General features: G+C 40.6%; 1 protein-coding gene across 11 annotated transcripts in view; it reads left to right on the top strand.

Moving 5' to 3' along the window:
* LOC107385338 (R3H domain-containing protein 2) overlaps nt 1-20,377 on the top strand; it is an 80,953-nt gene that overhangs the window by 24,522 nt on the left and 36,054 nt on the right. For all 11 annotated transcript variants that reach the window (XM_054752235.2, XM_054752216.2, XM_054752226.2 and 8 more), the window contains exons 2-4: nt 16,792-16,964; nt 18,837-18,996; nt 19,125-19,345. In XM_054752235.2, the coding sequence (XP_054608210.2) occupies nt 19,187-19,345 (159 nt within the window). In that variant the 5' untranslated portion in view covers nt 16,792-16,964; nt 18,837-18,996; nt 19,125-19,186. The remainder of the gene's footprint in view (nt 1-16,791; nt 16,965-18,836; nt 18,997-19,124; nt 19,346-20,377) is intronic.

The following is a 20,377-nucleotide window of genomic DNA, read 5'->3' as shown; positions in this document are numbered from 1 at the left end:
AGGAAGAAACAATTCCAGAATGTTCCTTATTTTTTATTTAATTACCTTTTTATTTTTATTTTTAACAACAGATCACTTCTGTCAGGTAGGTTGAACAGTCAAGTAATAAATAACATCAATTCTTCACTTTTGGACTTTATTGCAAATATGAAAAGTCTAATATAAAAACAGATAGCACTTCAACTTAAAATACCTGGCAGGAGTCTATTATGCCTCGGCCCCCAAATTGCTTAGATACGTCCCTGGGCATGGGACGGAGTTTTGAAGATGATCTGAATTGTATACACTATATAAATAATACATGCTGATAAATTATTGCTTTATACAGGTACAAACTTGTAGTGGAATCAATCTACCTACATTTAATTTTTTTAAGAACTTTGTTTTGTTTTCTTGGTTTTTATTTTCCCATCTTCCTGTCCTGTCTGTCTCTGATCTTCCTGCATCTCCCAGTCCTCCAGAAAAACTCCTGTCTGCTCCCTTCTTTTTCACCTCACATAGGGCTGGGGGTAAACGATTATTTTTAAAACGATTATTCTGACGATTATTTTATCGAATAGTCGACTATTCTAATGACTATTTATACAATTAATTTAATGATTATTTTTCTATTGCACAGTTAATAAAAACCAAAAAATCTCTAATAAATTCCTCAAAAAAATTGATTAATTGTTACTGTAAGAGAATAAACACTACAGGCCTCCCATTTTGTATAACACTGCTTTTATTGTGTTGGTTGGTTATGTTCTGGTGACGTGTAGAACTTGGGAGTGCAGGCTGTTGCCTGAGAGGTGGTTGGAGACGGAGTATCTCCATGCTGCTTCGTCTTGGTCACTTATGTGCGTGAGGCGAGTGGTGTTATGACTCTTCCTGGGGAGTTTGGCTCGTGTGCAAAAAGGAAGGGACAATAATGTGGGATTTAAAAGTTAAAATGATGATCGGGTTTATTTACAACTACAAAAAACCAAATCTTTCCATCCACAGGTTGGGAGTAATAAAACTAATTCTGCCTGTGGGGAATTAAAACAAAAGTACAGATAACTAGGGATGTCCCACTGTGCAAAGATTACAGGGTTTTGGACCAAAATAAGAATCTCCAAAGTTCCAAACTCTAAACTGGGCGGTTAAACCAACCTCAAGGTGATATTTTAAACTAAACCGAAAACCCAAAACACTCTAAATGTAACAAAAGGGAGATTTTATTACATTTAGACATTTATTAATTTGTACCACAAATTATTATTTTTTATATGTGTTCAACATGTTTAAATATCGCTTGTTTAATTAACCAACATTTCTAGTGTACAGCGCCTTGTTTCGTTGTAATGCCTTGTGAATGCGCTTTATAAATAAAATTGGATTGGATTGGATTGAAAAAAGATGAACTCTAAACCAAAACGTAACAGCTTATCCAAACGCAAGAAGCTGTTAGCGAAAATGCTAACAGTAGCTTTACCAACGTTAAGTTGCCAAGTTTAAATAAACCAAAAACACCCAGCAGCAAACAGACCAGCTCGGAGGAGAGACTGCTACCACCAAAACAGCTCTCCTAATGTCTGAAAGAAGCTCCTTTATGAAGGGAGAAACGCTCCCGGTGATTTTCTACATCTGCTATAGAGACGGAGCAGCGCATTTGACCCCGGAAGTTGTTGTCCGTTGCCGGGAAACGAAGGCGGGCAAAACAGGAAAGGAACCTAGTAGCGGATGGACTTTGTTCCGGGTCTTCGGTATTTGGCTGAGATGTTAGTGAAGGCGGAGAAGAGGGCGAACTAGAGGAAAAACAGGCAGATTCCACCTCTATTTACAAACTCCTGGGGATGCAACAAGTGGGCGCGGTGCGTCGACTACCGGATCTGACGTCGACGAATTTTTAGAATCGAGCCGTCGACGTCATCGAAGCTTCGCTACAGCCCTAACCTCACAAGTAACTTTTTAACTAGCAGATCAAATTGATCTATTGACCGCAAAAAAGCAGAGTGTGCGCTGCACTGCCCGGCTGCGCCAGTGACGAGCGCTGCAGCGGGGGCAACGCGAGCGCATCCACACGTCATGAGAGAAAATGAATGGGCACGAATGACTGTGTGTTAATTGTATATTTGTTGGTGACGCCACTTAGAAACTTACAAAATGTTACTGTGGCCGTGTGCAGAACGCAGCTGGAATTCATGAATAATCAGCGGTCTGCCTGCCGCTCTCTGCATCTCTGCTCAAAAGAATCCCCGCTAGGCTGAGTCCATATAAATGATATAATATAGGTAGAAACTGGATCTCTTTTGTGCTCCTTCTGGGTGTGTGACGACCTTTAAGGAGAACCAAGGTGCTCTAATTTGAACCCAGTATCCAACTCCGGATTGGGGCTTGGATCGGAAAGTAAAGCCTGAGTCCCAATCAGTCTGAAACCACGTGATCGGGGCCGATTTCCGATTTTGTGATCGGATCGGGACATCCCCACTTTGTATCATGTGAAAAGTTAGCCTAGTGAACTAGACCAAATTCTTGCTTTGCAAAGTTTGGTCTAGGCATGCTCCATTGGAACGTCTGCAGCTCCTACCAGGACTCTGGCTAGCCAATCACAGCTCTCTAGAGGGGTTTCAAACACATAAAGAGCTGTGATTGGTCCATAATGGTGGGCCAATCATAGTGCTCTATCTGCTTAGTGAACAAATCACAGAGCTTTATCCGCTTTGTGGGCCAATCAGGGCACTCTATATGCCTGGTGGGTGGGATGATGCAGCAGAGTGAAACAAGAGTAAGTCACATTCATTGTCCAGTGGAATGCAGAGATCATTTGAAAGACAACGGTAGAACCTGCCCCACAACCGAGAGCCGTCAATGGAGCGTGGCCAGACTAAATAATACATTTATTTAGTCTGGGTTGCCAGGCTAGTGAAAAGTGGAAGCATAAAGTAAATCTTCTTTTGAAATAGATGTGTGCTATTATGGCCTGTTTAAACTGTATTTGGTATTTTCCAATTTAGAAACATTTTGTTTTTCTCTTTGTTGTTTCGATAACTGAAATTTTAAAAGCTTGTCCATCATTTTGATAGATGAGGAAAATGTGTTGTACCTGGAAAGTTATGTAATGCACAAGCACCACTGTCAATAAATGTATGTTGACCACCTGTAAGTGTCCTCCTGTCCAGTGTGGGCTTAGAATGAATAAGTGTTGTTTAGTTTCACATGGGCATCTTCACTGCTGTCCAGGTTCTGACAGTGAGCTGAAGAGCTGCTCACTGGAAGCACTGAATAGTTGAACACTGAGAGGATGCAAACAAGCTAGTAGGGTTGGGCGATTTGTGTAATTTTGCTCACCGCCAATCATCAATCCAAAAAAAAGATGATGAACGATTTATTCGTGCATGTGATGTCATGATGCACAGACTGATTTGCGAACACAGAAGAAGCCCAAAACATAGATTTTTTTTAGACAAGCACAGCACATATGTTTGCTGGAAGAGAAATTTATATTTTTCTTTTTGTTTCATTTTGTATTTGTGGTTTGGTAGCGTGACGTATAAACAGCCCGTATTAAACACGGTTAGAATGTTAAAAAGAAGCCTCGTCTTTGTTTCCCTGTGGTGCCCACTTTTGTGGTATTTGATTTAAGTAAAATGTTTATTTCTGAACAAAAACTTCTGGGGTTCTTTCTTTTATAAGTAGGGGATGGAATGAATCGCTGCGTTTGGACGCACTCTGAGGAGGCAGTATTTGCTTGCTGCCAGAGGTCACATGATCCATTTATCCCGTCACTTTCATTTTTTAAATAATGAATAATCATTTGTTAAATTTCCATTTTAATTACTATTTAGTCCAACCAAGCTGATCAGAATGCCCCAGTAACATGAACAATGCAATTCAACGATTTCACTTAAATCGGGCACATGTAAAGGTTGGTTTATGCTTGACGCGTCCGCGAGGTCCGCACGGCTCCGCGCGGAAAAGTAGCGTCATTTTGCGTCATTTTAACAACCACGCCCCTCCACCGCGTCTCCGCACGGCTCAAGATTTCCGCAACGCGCACCTCGGAAAATTTCTAACCACGCGGACGGACGGACGCGGAAAAACATGGCGGACCGGCAAGAACTAGTATGGCAGAGGTTCATAAACACAGACATTTGTATGATTCAGCTCTCAGAGATCACCGTGATCAACATGTTGTTAATAATTCTTGGAGAGAAATAGCTCGCACTGTCGGAAAAGACGAGGACGCTGTTAAAAATGCTGGAATGCCATGTTGTAAACAGTAGTTTCTACTTCTACTATGGTGTAGTGTTGGATGCATGCTGTAGAGCTCCATGCTGCCCCCTACAGTTTGGGAGAATATTGGCTCACCGCAGAGACGAGCCGCACAAACCATAAACGCTGCGAGTTGTGAAGCGCGTTCCATCCACGAGCCGCATCACCGCGCGGAAAGTGAATGCGTCAAGCATAAACCACGCTTAACCTGCTGTGGCTCCAACGCACGTTCCTTCAGCGCCGCGTAAACCTGAACTGGTCATCTGCAGCTTGTGTGTAATCAAATGTCTCTAGGGAGCTTGCTGAAGAGGTTATGAGCTTCTAGACTTTTGCCTCAGACAGACTCATGGCTGTTTAAATAATGTTCTGGATGGATCCATGCTCTGCTGACACACTCAAAGCAGGTGCTGAATAACGACAAGCGCTACTTTAGTCAAAGTTTTAAGTCGGGAAACATTTCTCCAAATGAAATAATCAGAAGTCTTCCAGACTCTGAACAGTAGTAGGGTTTCCACTTTCCACTCAACGCCACGCTTTAGTGCACGATGTCGAGGACGTCACAGGCACTCTCCAAACCCCTCCTCAGCGTGCCGCTTGCGTGTGCAATGTCAGCAGCCAGAGGCAGAGGAGGTGAGAAAAGGCTCAGATGCGCTGATGGAGATCTTTTCTTGATTGTTACCTCCGCAATGTTCTCTGTGCATAGGGTGTAAAATAGTTGTCAATAACAAAAAACAAACCAAAAAAAAAAAAAAAACAAATTGCCTCCTGTAAAAAAACAATCGTATTGGATCAGCCCATTGCCGATGGTCAATTAATTTGTCCCATCGCCCAACCTTACAAGCTAGACATCGATGTGTGCTATGTGTTTTCATTGAAAAGGTGCATGCAGGATCAGGAAAGTTCTGGCCAGGAGTTAGATTACAGTTCAGCCTTGGCTACATTAGCTTAAGATTAATTTTTATACATCTAGAAAAACAATAATTAGTTGTTGTTGACTTGAAAATGTGGTTCCTTACAGGATGTACTTGCTCTATTACAGTAAATCTAAAAATAGTTATTTTTGTTGCTGTACAGAGAAATTTGTGCATCAGCATATAAATGAAATAATTTTTTTTACCTTTTAAAATTTTTTTTCTCTTTTTAAATCTTCCCTTCTTCGCTACTCTTTACTGGTGCGCTATTGCGAGTATCCTGATGTTCTGGTATTGCACCTGCAGTGTGGATGCTGAGTTATGGGGTGATAACGACGTGATCACTCTCTTTAATTACTTATAATCCTGCTCATTTAGAAGAAGAAGCATTTTTATAGGGTTCTCATCGTAACCAAGAGAGCCCAGACACCCTGCAGAGAAAACTCATTTTGACTGCTTGTATCCACAATCACATTCTTTTGGTCTCTACTCAAAGCCTGTGACAATAGATGTGGGTTGGAACATACAGTGAGGAACATACGTATTTGAACACTCAGCAATTTTGCAAGTTCTCCCACTACATCCTCCCTTCCACCGGACGTGTGCTTCACAGTAGGGATGGTGTTCTTGAGATGCAACTCATCCTTCTTTTTCCTCCAACCACAGCGAGTGGAGTTTAGACCAAAAGGTTCTATTTTGGTTTCATATGACCACATGACTTTCTCCCATGCCTCCTCTGGATCATCCAGATGGTCATTGGCAAACTTCAGATGTGCCTGGACATGTGATGACTTGGGCAGGGGAACCTTCTTTGGAATTGTATGATTTTAAACCATGATGGTTCTACTCACAGTAACTTTTGAAACTGTTGACCCAGCTCTCTTCATGTCATTGACCAACTCTTCTTGTGTAGTTATGGGCTGATTCCTCACCTTTCTTATCAGTGATACTCCACCAAATTAGATATTTCATGGAGCCCTCATCTGAGGGAGTCATTTTTGGCCTATTCCAGTTTCTAACAGTTGATCTGTTTTCACCAAGCTTGCTTGGCAATTGCGCTGTAGCCTTTTCCAGCCTTGCGGATGTCCATAGTTTTGTCTTTAGTGTCTTTGACGGCTTTCTGGTCTTCACCATGGTAGTAGTTGGGAGTCTGCCTGTAGGGTGCAAAGGTGTCGAACAAGCCCTGACTGGTGCTACTAATTTAGATTAATACGTGAAGTAGAAGTGGACTTTTTAAAGGCACTGGCCTTTGTGAATTTCAGACCCCTCCATGATTTCTATTCGCAAAATTGCAGGGTGTTCAAATCATGTTTCTCACTGTATATGCACATCTTGTCGCAAGTATAAGCTGAAACAAACGACTTCTGTGCTTAAAAATGTGTGAACATATTAAAGATTGAGATGTAGCAATAGAGAAATGCCATCTGTAAACTTGCATAGGTGTGAATATGTTTTTTAGCCATGCATTTGGTGTATTTTATATGAAACTCAAGCTACGGCTCTTTTCTGAAGAGACTCTTTGTTGTTAAAAAATATGGTTGTCTCAGAAAAGCTTACATTTCTTAAGACTAAAAGTAAAAATACTTGAATAACAAATAAGAGACATTACCTTGACTTAACATGGGAAACCTCCATGAAAACTGAATTTTTTTCATTGTCAAGTTTCATGAAGGATAAGTTATACATCCATCCATTATCAATCAGTGCTTATCCATAGTGTCGCGGTGACGATGAGAGTTAAGTTCCACATATTAGATTAGATTATAAATCCTCCTCTTCTGGCTTCCTCCAGAGAAATATATGACTAGGTCAGCTTTTAATTTCCAGACATAAGCTTTATAAAATAACACGTTTTTGTATTTAAAAAAAATATGATCTGTTGTTACATTGCAAGACAGAAATCGTATAGTAGTTTCTTATCTTTTTCAAGGATTGCTTTTTTCTTGGTTGATTTTTTAAATTTTAATTAATAAAAATTAAGCATTTTTGTGGCCCACAAAATTCACCAGTAGTGCATCTAGGATCAGGATCTTCCCATTCATATGAAGCATTTTTTCTATGAAGAAATAAATCTGCAGCTTTTGTTGTTTTTTATTTACATGTTCTTCACATTCAGTAACTATAAACAGCCATCAACAGAAGGAGAGAGAGAGACACAGAAAGGTAGACTAGTAGGCAACTAGGGAGGGAGAGCAAGGAATGAAAGAGAAAATGAGTCATAGCTCGTCCCACAGGACTGAGTGGGTTGGCTGAGTGGAGGAGGATGGCGTCAGCAGCAAGCCTGACAATTTAAGAAGATACTTTAAAAGATGATGAAAGAGGTGGCGAGCTGTAACGATTAGTAGATGGTGGAAGGAAGCATTCTTTGAAGGGAGGGGTTAATGTAGAGGGGTAGGAGGCGGGATGGGGTATCCTCATTGCATTCCGAGCAAGAGATGGAGTAGCAGTGAGGAGGACAGAAAGAGACAGATGGAAAAAGAGAAACCCTGTCTTCCGGTGCGTCTGACGATTCATGTTTCCCTAATCTGTTTTTGTTGCTGTGCCATATAAGTAGCTGTTGTACTCGCAAGTAGCGAGGATAAGTAGCGTTTAATAACTTCTATAAAATTTATGGGTGGAAATGATATAGTGTATTTACATAACTTCATGTAAATGGTGTATATACTGTGTTCTGTTGCAGATATACATTTATTGTTACCCTACTTTCCCTAGTTCTCTGCCAGTCCTCTTTTCCACTCCCTGAATGAAACCGCAGCCAACGCAAAGGGGAATCCTCTCTGACATAGACAAGTGCTAGTGCGCACTCACTGCGAGTGCTGCTGATATATGATATGTGCAGGCTCTGAGCTTGCACAAACTGCAATTAGTACACACTGCAGCCTTTGCTTAGTGAAGACATAACCTTTCTGCCTTTAGTGGATTGGGTTTCCTCTGACGTCAAATGGGTGAGGTGCGCAGCAGAATACCGAAGAGTTGAATCGAGCTGCGTGTGTGTGTGTATGTGTGTGTCTGTGAGTTTGTACGTGCATGCTCACTCCTATTGCACTGTTCTCTAGCTCCATTCATCATTCCCTTCATCTTTCATTCAGCTTCTGTGGAGAGTATAGATAGACATGTTTGCTGTCCAGTGAGATATTTTAAGTTTGCCCATCAGATAAATAGTGCTTTTAAGTATCCAAAATAAATGTGTAAGAATATGCAGTAATTGTTCTTTGTGAATTAGGTGCAGGATGACATTTATCCAAAAGTCCCTTGACTGAAAATATATGTAGACTATCCATTGATTATGCAGAACTCCCCTGATCTATCTGGCTGTGAACTCGCCCAGAAAGACCATGACCCAGTTTGGCCTAGTTGGCTCAATTAGATTGAGAGCTCGTATACCATGGACTATTTTGTTAGAATAGCCCATTGTCATATACAGTATGCATGTTTTAATATACACTGTTGACTGGTGTGATTACTCTCCATGACATTCCCAACAATAAGAACACTTGATGTGGTAACCTGACCCAGTGAGCAGAGCCAGGCAGTGCATGTCATTGTGCTTCATCTGCATGCTTGTCATCAGGAGAGCGTGTAGAAATGTAAGACCAGTTATGCACATAATGCCGGTTGGCTGATTCAGGCTGATGGGTTGTGGGGGTGGCAAAGTTATGTGTCATATATATATATATATATATATATATATATACATATATATATATATATATATATATATATATATATATATATACATATATATATATATATATATATATATACATACATATATATATATACATATATATATATATATATATATATATATATATATATACACACACACACACACACACACACTGTTTTTTAAAGTGTTAAAAACTAAACAAACATGAGTTTTAAAATTTTGCCTGGCTCGCTTCTAGTTCCTGAAATCAGAGTAAATGAGCATTTTTTCCCCATGGAGATCGACTCACAAGGCGTTCATTTACAGGAGACCACTGCAAATGTATTGTGAAAATTAAGGAACTTTGTCTTTGAAGCAGATAAAAGTCCCTGAATGAGTTACCTTCTATTGTTCAATATTTGATCATTTGTATTATGCATAAAAAGCATATTTATACATTTTGATTGCCCTAAAAGATCAATTTGATCATTTTAACAAATGATTATCACAGTGCATTTTTTCCTGATTGTAGGCTTATGAGGACAGCTTGATGTGAATACGTCTTGCTACATTTTGACTAGCGCTAGTCCTTGTCTGAATCATTTGTTGTCCTGCATATGTGCAGCCCTTGTGTTGATGCAGTCAGTGTTAGCATCGGGCTCTTCTACAAATGCTAAAATGGGACAAACAGTGAAAAGGATCTACTGGCAGGATTGCAATTGCTGAATCTGCACCGTACCCATTACTTAATTTACAATATTTATTTTTCAGTTACTAAGGTGCATGGAACTGATGTTGGCACCAGTAAGGGCAGTCATTTTCTGCACAGTTAGCAACATTTTTCATTAACAACTGGAGATTTTGTCAATACTATAAAAACATCAGAATAATGTGGCCCAGTGCACTTGATCATTGAACCCAAGATCTAGATGTTGGTGAGTGTGGAAAAGCTGGTAAAGGGATTTGAACTGATGACTCAAAAGTTGACACCAGTTTATTTTACAGCAGTTAGAGACAGATTTTATTACTACAAGAGGTTTAATCAGTTCATCCTAAACTTAATGATGAATTATCCTCCCAGTTAGAAGAAATGGGACCAGATCCATAACGTGTCTTCTTGTCTTTCTTTCTGTATTTGCTTTTATCTTTTGGGCCATTCCCATCTGTACCGGGTCGGCCCGGGCCGGGTAGCGTAGGTTGTTTACATATCTGGGTGGCCTGGTATTTTTCTGGGCCAACCAAGGCTCATTCTCAGCCCTCTTCTCGAGGGGGTCTGCTTCAGGCCGACCAGGGCCAACACACCCACTGCTGACAGCAAATTCACACCTTCCATTAGAGCAAGCCTCTGATTTATGAGGCCAGAACAGTCTCAATAAGAATTAAGTCACACAACGTTTTCCACAAATGCACACGTTCATTCGGAAATCCACATTCTGTGTTTCACAAATATAATTCGGAGGAACACAAATGCACACGCTCATTCGGAAATTCACACTCTTTGACTCATAAATATAATGTGAAAAAATAAGTCACGCAACATTTTCCACAAATGCACACGCTAATTCTGAAGTTCACACTCTGTGGTTCACAAATATAATTTGTAAGAACACTTGTAATATAAACTCAGATCATGCGAACTGCTGAATGTGCATTTACGAACAGCTTCTCATTTGTGAACCTTCCTGCATTCGTGAGAGAAATCGGTGTGCTGAATTTTGAGACTCTCCTAACGTCGCAGGTCAACAAACGTCACCATTGGCTAATGAACCTGTCAATCAAATATATGCTTCTGCCAGGGCTGTTCGCTTTCAGCCAATGGCTCCTTATGTTACAGAACAGATCTGCTGTGCGCATAAGTCGGACACAATTTCCTGCATGTGTAGCTCGGGGGTGACGATGGATGAAGATATCGCGTTAGCGTTCATACTTGTTTAATTTTCAATTTTAATTCTGGTGCCTGTTAGCAGCTGAAACACATCATCACGTGCTCGTGGATATCAAATATCGAATATGAAAACATGACTGTAATAATAAGTAAAGGTTAGCAGCTGTAGCTTCAGTGTGCTCATAGGAAACATGACAAAAGAACACAAACCACATTTCTCTTTATGGCCTATATAGTTGTCATCATTAACGTTACATGATTTACAGAATACACGTGAACAACTAACATTTCATGTTCTACCACCGGATGTTTGGATCAAAATATGAACCAATCAGATCTTAGATCAGGTGAGAGCCAGACGTTTCCCATCATGCCCAAGGTTTTGCAGCCAAGGGAGAACAACTGCAGCGCCTTGCTCCAAAATCTGCGGCCGCCTTGATCTCAAGTGGTTATCGTTGCCTACGTATGCATGACGTCAGAGCAAGTCGGCATCAAGTCGGACACAAATCTAACCGGTTACATTACATTACCAACGCTCCACCATATGGGTGGCCTCTTAATAATCTTATTCAGAAAAATTATGCATTTTTACTAAGTGAAAGCAAACCCCGTTAGGGGCAGAGACCTCTTGAAGCTCATATTAAACATTGTCTGCAGAGAAGGTAAGAGAAGCTAGTAAATCATCAGGCCTATTCCATGGGAGTGACTCTGAAAAGGAGCAAAAGCTCCAGCTCTTTATCTTGGCAGGTGTCTCTATTCTCCTGTGTTCAGGCTTTTGGTTACATCAGTTACTTTTCCTTTTAATGAGCTGCATATATTTCTAACACAGCCTTCAGTGACATCAAGAAAAAAAACTTTTTAATTGTAAAAGACATTATTCTCATTCTGAGAACAAATGAACAAACTGTGTGTGGGTATGTGTGTCCAGTTGCAACTTAACACAGACTCAGTAGCATAGAGAACCTTCTCACAACATCTAATCATCCCTTGATCAAAAAACCAGTAGATAGAATCTTGTCATGTTATTCCATTTAATAAGTAGACGGACGGAGGTATAGTACAAGTTTTCAAGTGTAATGAAGATGATCGCAGGGTAACAGTTCCCCTTAAATGTTGAGCAAAAGTTATGAAACGAGACAAAATTCAAACAATAACATGTAAAAATAAATGGTTCTCCTGATAAGTAGGTGCTTCACCTTTAAATGTTTTTATTAGAGCTAGATACACAGGAAGATGTATGTTACTAAACCAACACTAGCAATGATAGCACATTTACATTTTGAAGAATTGTAGCATAGATGAAGTGAACAGCAGCCTTTTCAAATACATTCCTGGTCTAAAATAAATCAGGGTGACAAAGACTTTAAGGAAATACACAACTATAAATGAATTTAGACATCTATTTTGGGGTCTATCCTTTAGCATTTCATATTTACAAAGGCAAATCCCTTGAATAACAATATACAGTACATTAACCTTAAAATGGACCACTCCTTCACTTTTTAACTTCCTTCCTTCCTGTCTCATTAATTGTTTTCTTTCTTCCTAACTCCCTACCTTCTCTCTCCTTCCTTCTTCACACATGTAATCATCTAGCCTCAAGTAAGTTCTCAACATACTGGACAGTGTGAAGATATGTGTCCACTCCCAAAAGAGTCTGAATGTTGCAACGGATTAATGCTGTCCTGCAGTTCCAACATTTCATGATCTGTAAGAGGACTGTCCAGTACAGGGACACTGATCCCAGGATGAGGTTCAGTCATGTATCCATTCTCCTCCCATTCAATCTCTGGTGTCGGTATACCCTGGAAAAGGAAAGTGTGTATGAGCATTGTGCATAATGAATCTCAAGAAAACACATTTAATAAAGCCCTATCATGACCTTTTAACAATTACTTAACATCAATGATGTCAGGCAGAACCTAGCATCTCCATTATTTCATAAATTATTTTTTTAATTAATGGGCTACTTTTATGTTAAAACAGCAGTGAGAATATCACATCTGGAAGGTCTAATGCCTTGCATTTTGAACTTGCAGATGTGTCATGACTTTGTAATGTCATGACATTATAGTTGAGTGTCCATTTCAGTAGAGGTGCACACAAACAGAACCGTAATTTCAACAGCCATTTTGTCTTGAATCCAAGAAGCATAGAGCAGAGGTAGATTATCAAAGTGTTGAACATTTGATTTTTAGTTAAGGATCAACTTGACATGTGATCAGTCATTTTAACAGAACATACATTTGCCCCTGGATCAGAAACAGGATTCAGAGCCTGGCCCAGATGCCACAGCTGATTTGGTGTCATGTTTTCCTCTGTCCTGATTGGATGGTTGTCCCACGCATCTCTAAAGACATCCAGGCTGGCCTGGATGCGAGACAAGAAAATATATTGGCAACAAAACATGTGAAGGATGTTACTGATGTCGAGCAAGTCTTGGTCTTCCAGAGAGTGCAGGATGTTGTAATATAGACCAGTAACACTCATGAAGACATCACGCCACAGGCGCTCGATCCTGGATTTGGAGGGGGATTAAATAAAAGAAAATTATAATATACACACACATTTACATGTCCATACATCCGTTTTCAACTTGAGTTATCTTTTGAATGGTCGCAGGAGGACTGGTGCCTATCTCTAGCAGTCACAGTGTGAGACGAAGGGTGCACCCTGGGCAGGTCAACAGGCACAGGCACGCGCGCACAGACACAAAGCTTCCAAATTAGGTTAAACTCACCGTTGATTGTGTACACTTTTTCCTGCAATGAAGCTGTTGGTGTCAGTTCCACGAACTGAGAACATTAATTCTGCAACACCTACATTTTCTCCGCCATGATCTCCTCTCACCATGAAAAAAAAAAAACAGAATCTTGCTTCAAACATTTTTAATGCACATCTATAACAATCTACATCAATTTGAGTCTCACAGAAATTTCCTACCTTGCTACTAAGTGAGTAAACAATGTGGCATTATTAATCCTCTGCTGGGGAAATATTTTTTGAAAGAGGGAAATGTTCACCCCCCCCCCCCCCCACATAGATTTTACTATATGACCTCAAATGGCATGTTATCTTTGGTCAATAACACACTTTAGGCAAAAGCAGATTTGTAACAGGGTAACAGAGGGTAAAGTTGGGAATAACATGAATACCTCAGAGGAAAGCCATGCTCATTCACAGCTTCACTGAAGAAGGCAAGGTGGGTGTCTGCCCGGTTGTTGTCAGCTACCTTCAGGTACATGATCTATGTAATTCAAGCACAAACACTCTCATATGACACATTTTTATAGGGGTCAAAACAATCAATTACCAAATGAAAGGTACAACAGCCATACAATAACATGTTAGATAATTAAATAAGTTAAGATCTGTGAAAACCAAAAATAGCAATTATCTTCTATGAAAATATCTCAGTTCATGCTTTGGAGCAGAAAAAGTTCATGACAATTAAATATTTCAAGCTCAGTTCGCTCCACTCTGATGGTCACCTGTTCCAGCCAGATACCTTCTTTCTAGGCGTTCAAAGTCGGAAACTCGCTGAGTAAACTGGGCGCTTAGAGGAGTATCTTCAGTTGTTTAAGACTGAGGGTAACGCTGCACACGCTGATTCGACTAGCATGGATGCTAATGATGTAAACATAAAAGAGGGCTTGCTTCGTCTCGGGCGCTAACGCCGCAAAGCACTATGGGATTAGTAGTCTTATTAGCAAAATCGCCCGGCGGGCCAGTTTAATATTATATATTTGATATTTGATTTCGCGGGGCAAATAAAAATAGACCAAGGCCTTGAGTTTGACAACCGTGGCCTAAAAAAATGGTACCTAGATACGCTAACTAAACAAATGTTCACTTGAGTTTAGCTTGATGTTAAACTAGATGAAGAATGGACCAGACTTCACGTAACGTCTGGACTGAATTTAACATAAAACATTTTACTTGATCATGAAGAACGCTTCTACTCATAATTCTATAACATTGCATCAATTACAAGGAGGGAATAAGATAAAACTATTACTCACAGATCGTGACCGGTCCATCCTGCTCTGCCGTGTGAACTGCAATGCGCATGCGCACAGCAGATCTGTTCTGTGACATAAGGAGCCATATGATTGGCTGAAAGCGAACAGCCCTGGCAGAAGCATATATTTGATTGACAGGTTCATTAGCCAATGGTGACGTTTGTTGACCTGCGACGTTAGGAGAGTCTCAAAATTCAGCACACCGATTTCTCTCACGAATGCAGGAAGGTTCACAAATGAGAAGCTGTCCGTGAATGCACCACACAGATTTCACTCACAAACGCAGAAAGGTTCACAAATGAGAAGCTGTTCGTAAATGCACGTTCAGCAATTCGTACGATCTGAGTTTATATTACAAGTGTTCTTACAAATTATATTTGTGAACCACAGAGTGTGAACTTCAGAATTAGCATGTGCATTTGTGGAAAATGTTGCGTGACTTATTTTTTCACATTATATTTATGAGTCAAAGAGTGTGAATTTCCGAATGAGCGTGTGCATTTGTGTTCCTCCGAATTATATTTGTGAAACACAGAATGTGGATTTCCGAATGAACGTGTGCATTTGTGGAAAACGTTGTGTGACTTAATTCTTATTGAGACTGTTCTGGCCTCATACTGATTGGTGGGTAGAATCAGCCCACATGGGCTTAAGACAAGGATGTGTGGAATCAACCGGGCCAGGCTGGGGCCGACTGGGGCTACCCGGCCCGGGCCGACCCGGTACAGGTGGGAATGGCCCATCTGTTTACACCAAGGGTGCCCAATCCTGGTCCTGAGGGGCCATTGCCCAGCATGTTTTAGTTTTAACTCTGTTTCAACACACCTGATTTCAATCAGCAGATGATTAACAGACTACTGCAGAGCCTGATGAGCTGCTGCCCAGGTGATACAACCACTGAATCAAGTATGTTGGAGCAGAGGAACCACTAAAACATGCTGGATACCGACCCTCCAAGACCAGGATTGGGCACCCCTGGTTTACACCAATTAGGTGTTATGCTTAAAATTGCTCTTCCTCCTTTCTTTTCACATTACTCACTCAGATCAAATGACTTTATCATCTCCTCTGCAACCCTGTGGGCTTCATTGTGTGTTTGCGTTGAGGGAAGCTTTGGAGAGTGTTGATGACAGAACCGAGCAAACAGAAGAATGGGAGGAGGATCTGGCTTATTCATAAGTATCTTATTACAGGTTCTGATTTTCAGTGCCATGCACAGCTTCTCCTGATGATTAATCCAAGACAGTCTGCTCCTTTCGTGAGCTTTCAGGTTGACATTTGAAATGAATAATCATTGTTGGTGTGCTGTTCAAAACCATGCACTCGTTTTAGGCCAAAACACAAAATACTTGAGTTACAGTGTGGCTGTATTTGTTGCTGCAGTGATAGGTTTCTCCAAGCAAAGTGTTGCAGGCTTGTGGGTGTCCTGGTCAATGATGTAGTGTTGATGACGCTTTTCCTGCTGCAACGCCTGGGTCTTCCCCTCACTAGAAATCTCTGCCTTGTCTGTTCCAATGGGGCAGACATGTCAATTGCTCATGCTGCTTTCTTATCTAACCGCCATCATGGGATGTGTGAGTTTGTGCTTGAGCTTTATCTGACTCTTGCTTTTGTAATATTTGTATAAAATATCATTTTAATTATAACAAAGTCATGATTTCTTCTGTATGTCCTCTGACCTGGAAAATACAGATTAGATGTGACAGATTTTCTGGTGACTAAGTCTTTGCATGAATCCGTACACTCAACAAAAAAAGTTGCTATTGTATTTATTTGTTACATTTTACGGGTAGTAATTTTAGGAGATCTTGGTTTTGCCAGATGATGCAAACAATCAGTCCTTTTTTCTTTGCACAAAAGCATTTTATGCACAATACTCTGATTTTAAAGACACATGTTTCCAGTGCTGATTGTTTAAAATGATGAACACATGAGTATTTGGGTGCCAGAACCCAATGTCCTGGTAAGCGCTGAGCTCTCGGCTGCTCTGCCCTCCTCCTTGCCAGAATTAGCAGCAGCAGCGATGAGTCACTCAGTGTGTGAAACATGACGTCATTCGTGTCTTCCTCTTCTGCTTATGGTGTGCAGGGCTCCAGACTGTAGGCAAGACCATGCTGCTGCAGTAAGCCGAAGGCAGAGAAGAGAGGCCCTAGACGACCTCTGAGGTGGTGTTTGGCCTGTTGGTGCCTCCCCTCCCCCCCTCCCTTCCTCCCTCCGTCCCTGGTTGGCAAACTGCTGCCTCTTCAGTTCACCTGATCGCTGTAAATATGTTTATATTTTTTGTTTATTGAAATTTTTTGCATGTTGTTGTTAATGTAGTTTTAACAAAATGTGTAAATTGAGAATACTTTAACCATAACCAAGGGATAAGTAGTTATTTAATGAAAATTTTTTTGTGTTTTTTGCTGTTCTTACAAATTTGATAGTTAAATGAGTTCATTTTTCAGTTCAGTTGTAGTTTTAGCTTTCCCTGCATGTTACCATTATACACTGCCCGGCCAAAAATAAAGTTGCCACCTGGATTTAACTAAGCAAATGGGTAGGAGCCAGTGCATTATTAAAAACTGGTCTGAGTCCAGATGGACCCTGTTCCAGAGTGATGGTGCATCAGGGTAAGAAGAGAGGCAGATGAAGTGATGCACCCATCATGCCTAGGGCCTACTGTACAAGCCTGTGGGGGCAGTGCTATGATCTGGGGTTGCTGCAGTTGGTCAGGTCTAAGTTCAGCAACAGGATGTGCTCCAAGAATGAGGTTAGCTTACTACCTGAATATACTGAATAACCAAGTTATTCCATCTTCCCTGATGGCACGGGAATATTCCAAGATGACAACGCCAGGAATCATCTGGCTCAAATAGTGAAAGAGTGGTTCAGGGAGCATGAGACATAATTTTCACACATAGATTGGCCACCACAGAGTCACTGGATGGAAATAAATCTTGTGAGATTGCAGAAGCTTATTGAAACAATGCCACGGCGAATGTGTGTCGTATTTAAAGCTAAAGCTAAATATTAGAGTGTGTAAATTTTGGGGGCCAGGCAGTGAAAATTGACAGAAGTGTACTTTAAACTTATTTGATAATGTGACATTGTTAGCTCAGTAATGATCGAAATGTGAAAGTAACACACTAAGTTGTGGAAAGTTTTTGAAAACAATAGACAGTACTTAAAGGTGTGATTGACTGAAAAACAATTTTTTAATGATTTTTTTCTTATTATGATCAATCACTGAGTTTTTCTTGCAGGCTGAATATGAAAGAAGTCTCGTACACGTATCTCCTGCATTAGATTCTGATAGAAAATATATAATGAAACGCTAGGATTTGAAAATCCTGAAAGATCTACTTCACATTGTGAGTTGGACTTACTCATATTGACTCACGATGGGGAAGGCTGTTGGTTTAGCGCCCAGATTTAGCAGAGAATGTCTTGGTCAACTGAAGCTAACCGCTAGCATTAGCAACTCTAGCAAAAGACAGAAGCTCCTCCAGGCTTGTGTTATTTGTGGAGATAAAATATCCATGTCCCCCAGTAAACATAGTCGGTGGTCGAGTCGCGTTACATTTATAGGAAAGAGGGAAATCAGTGGGTCTGGGAAAGGCGGAGTTGGTAGAAAAAGCAGGATAAGGTGAGGGTTGTGATGAAGGTCACACCAAAGCCAGCCTGAACAAGTAAGTTTTCAGCTGCTTTTTAAAGGAGACCACTGAGTCCACTGATCTCAGGCTCAGGGAGGCCACAGCAGTAAATGATCTGTCACCTTTGGTCTTTAGACTGGTGTGCTCCATACCCAGTAGGCTTTGGTCACTGGACCTCAGGGACATGCATGTACATAGGATACAATAAACACCATAGACACCAACAAAATATTCAGTTCTTATCACCAAAGCCATAACATTTGTTTAATCTATGACAGTGACAAAAGAAGCAAATAATGATAATATAAATAAGTCATTAAATAAAAACTACTAACATTTACAAAAGCTGGTACTCTAATGGTAAGATAGAATGGCCTTTTGGAAAGTGAAAAGTAGTGAGAGAACAAATTTCTGCAGAAAGACTGTTAGATTTTACATTTATGCAGCCAATACAAAATGTTAGAATTTTATTTTCCTACCTTTTGCTTTTCCCCACAGCCCTACCCCCTAAAGCAGAAATTTGCTATGGACAGCACTGCGCCCCCTGCTGCAGCCCACCCCAGTACCCTACCTTAGTGGGTTTCCCTCAACTTTCTGCGTGCACTTTCTGCCCACATTCACTGTACATAGTCCAGCATAGACCTGGTCCCACCTACAGGTATTGTGAAGTAAACATTATGTTTTGGTTTCTCTACTTTTATAATGGCTTTTAGTTGAAAAGAAAAGCTCATTCTTTCAGTGCAGAGTTTTCCTCTTATGTCATTCCTCTTTTTTGTTTTTCCACAGCCACTGCTGGGTCCTCCACCTTATCCCCTTCCCACTCCCACCCTCTCCCCTCCCCTAAGAAGATGTCAGTGAGCCTGACAACCGACATCCAGCAGGAGGGAGAGAGTGGGCCACTAATTGTGCCCTGCAGTCGAGGCAAGAGCTCTCCTCAACCACAAGGTACCAAGGATGGGACAGGAGAGGGCCTGGAGCCAGAAGATAGCACCTCACAGGATCCACAGGTGGGAGGAAGTAACGTATGAATACCAGAAGACTTTAGACTGTTTAGGCCGGAATATACTTGTTTTTTAATCTCGTGTTGGCGCAGGAGGCAGGCTGCGTCTTTGTTCATACTTTCTGCTGCACAGCGTGTACTACTGGGTGATTCCGCTAGGGGGCACAGGAGAGTACTCAGCACGGATAGAGAGGCAAGTTTGTGGGGTACAACCAAAACAAACATAGCATCAACAGAAGAGGGCAGTAACTGGTTATTTTTACAGTATCATAGACCGTATGAAAGACCTCTAAACTAGAGGTGACATCACCACGGTGAGTGTGTTTTGTCAACTCCACCTACTGGTTACTCAAATTTTGCAGCGTTTGAATGCGTCACATTAATTTCGGGGGACGTGCACAAACAGTGCTTCAAATGAACACAAGTTACACAAGGCAGACATTTTAAACACGCGTATGTGCCATTAAAAGCAAGTATATTCTAGCCCTTATTCATTAATACAGTTTCTGTATAAAACTGTATAAATGAGCCAGTTATGTATCATTTCTACTGTTTCTGTGCAGATTTATGTCTGCAATTTCTCCTTTTTCAAAAAATTATGCATTTTGTTTTTTTTTTAGTATCAGTAATGTTATTCATGTGATTGACAGTGCTTGGCTGAAGTAGGATGATCCAACATTTTAGGAATATTTATTTTTTAGCAGGGATTTGAGAAATTTCTTAAATCGTCTCACTCACCAAGAAATATTTTGTTTCACTTGAGCATGCCAAGCATTGCCATCTCTAACTTGAGTATAAAATAGCCAAAAGTCAATTGGGTCCTCGGCTTTGAAGCTACATCTTATCTACACTGCGTGTGATGAGCTTTGTCGTCGTGCAATTAAGCAGCGACATAGAGATCAGAGACTAGAAGAAAAAAACAGCGAGATCTAAAATTCCCTGCTGTAAATGTGTTTGTTTTAGAGTTGCCTTTAGTCTGAAACATGCTCCACATTCAGCGTGAACAGTACTCATGCCAAATTTTTTAACAACATTTTAT

Source organism: Nothobranchius furzeri, chromosome 3, assembly GCF_043380555.1.
Source record: "Nothobranchius furzeri strain GRZ-AD chromosome 3, NfurGRZ-RIMD1, whole genome shotgun sequence".
NCBI lineage: Eukaryota > Metazoa > Chordata > Actinopteri > Cyprinodontiformes > Nothobranchiidae > Nothobranchius > Nothobranchius furzeri.
Note: the sequence above shows the minus strand (reverse complement) of the source record. Positions and strands in the feature narration are given on the sequence as shown.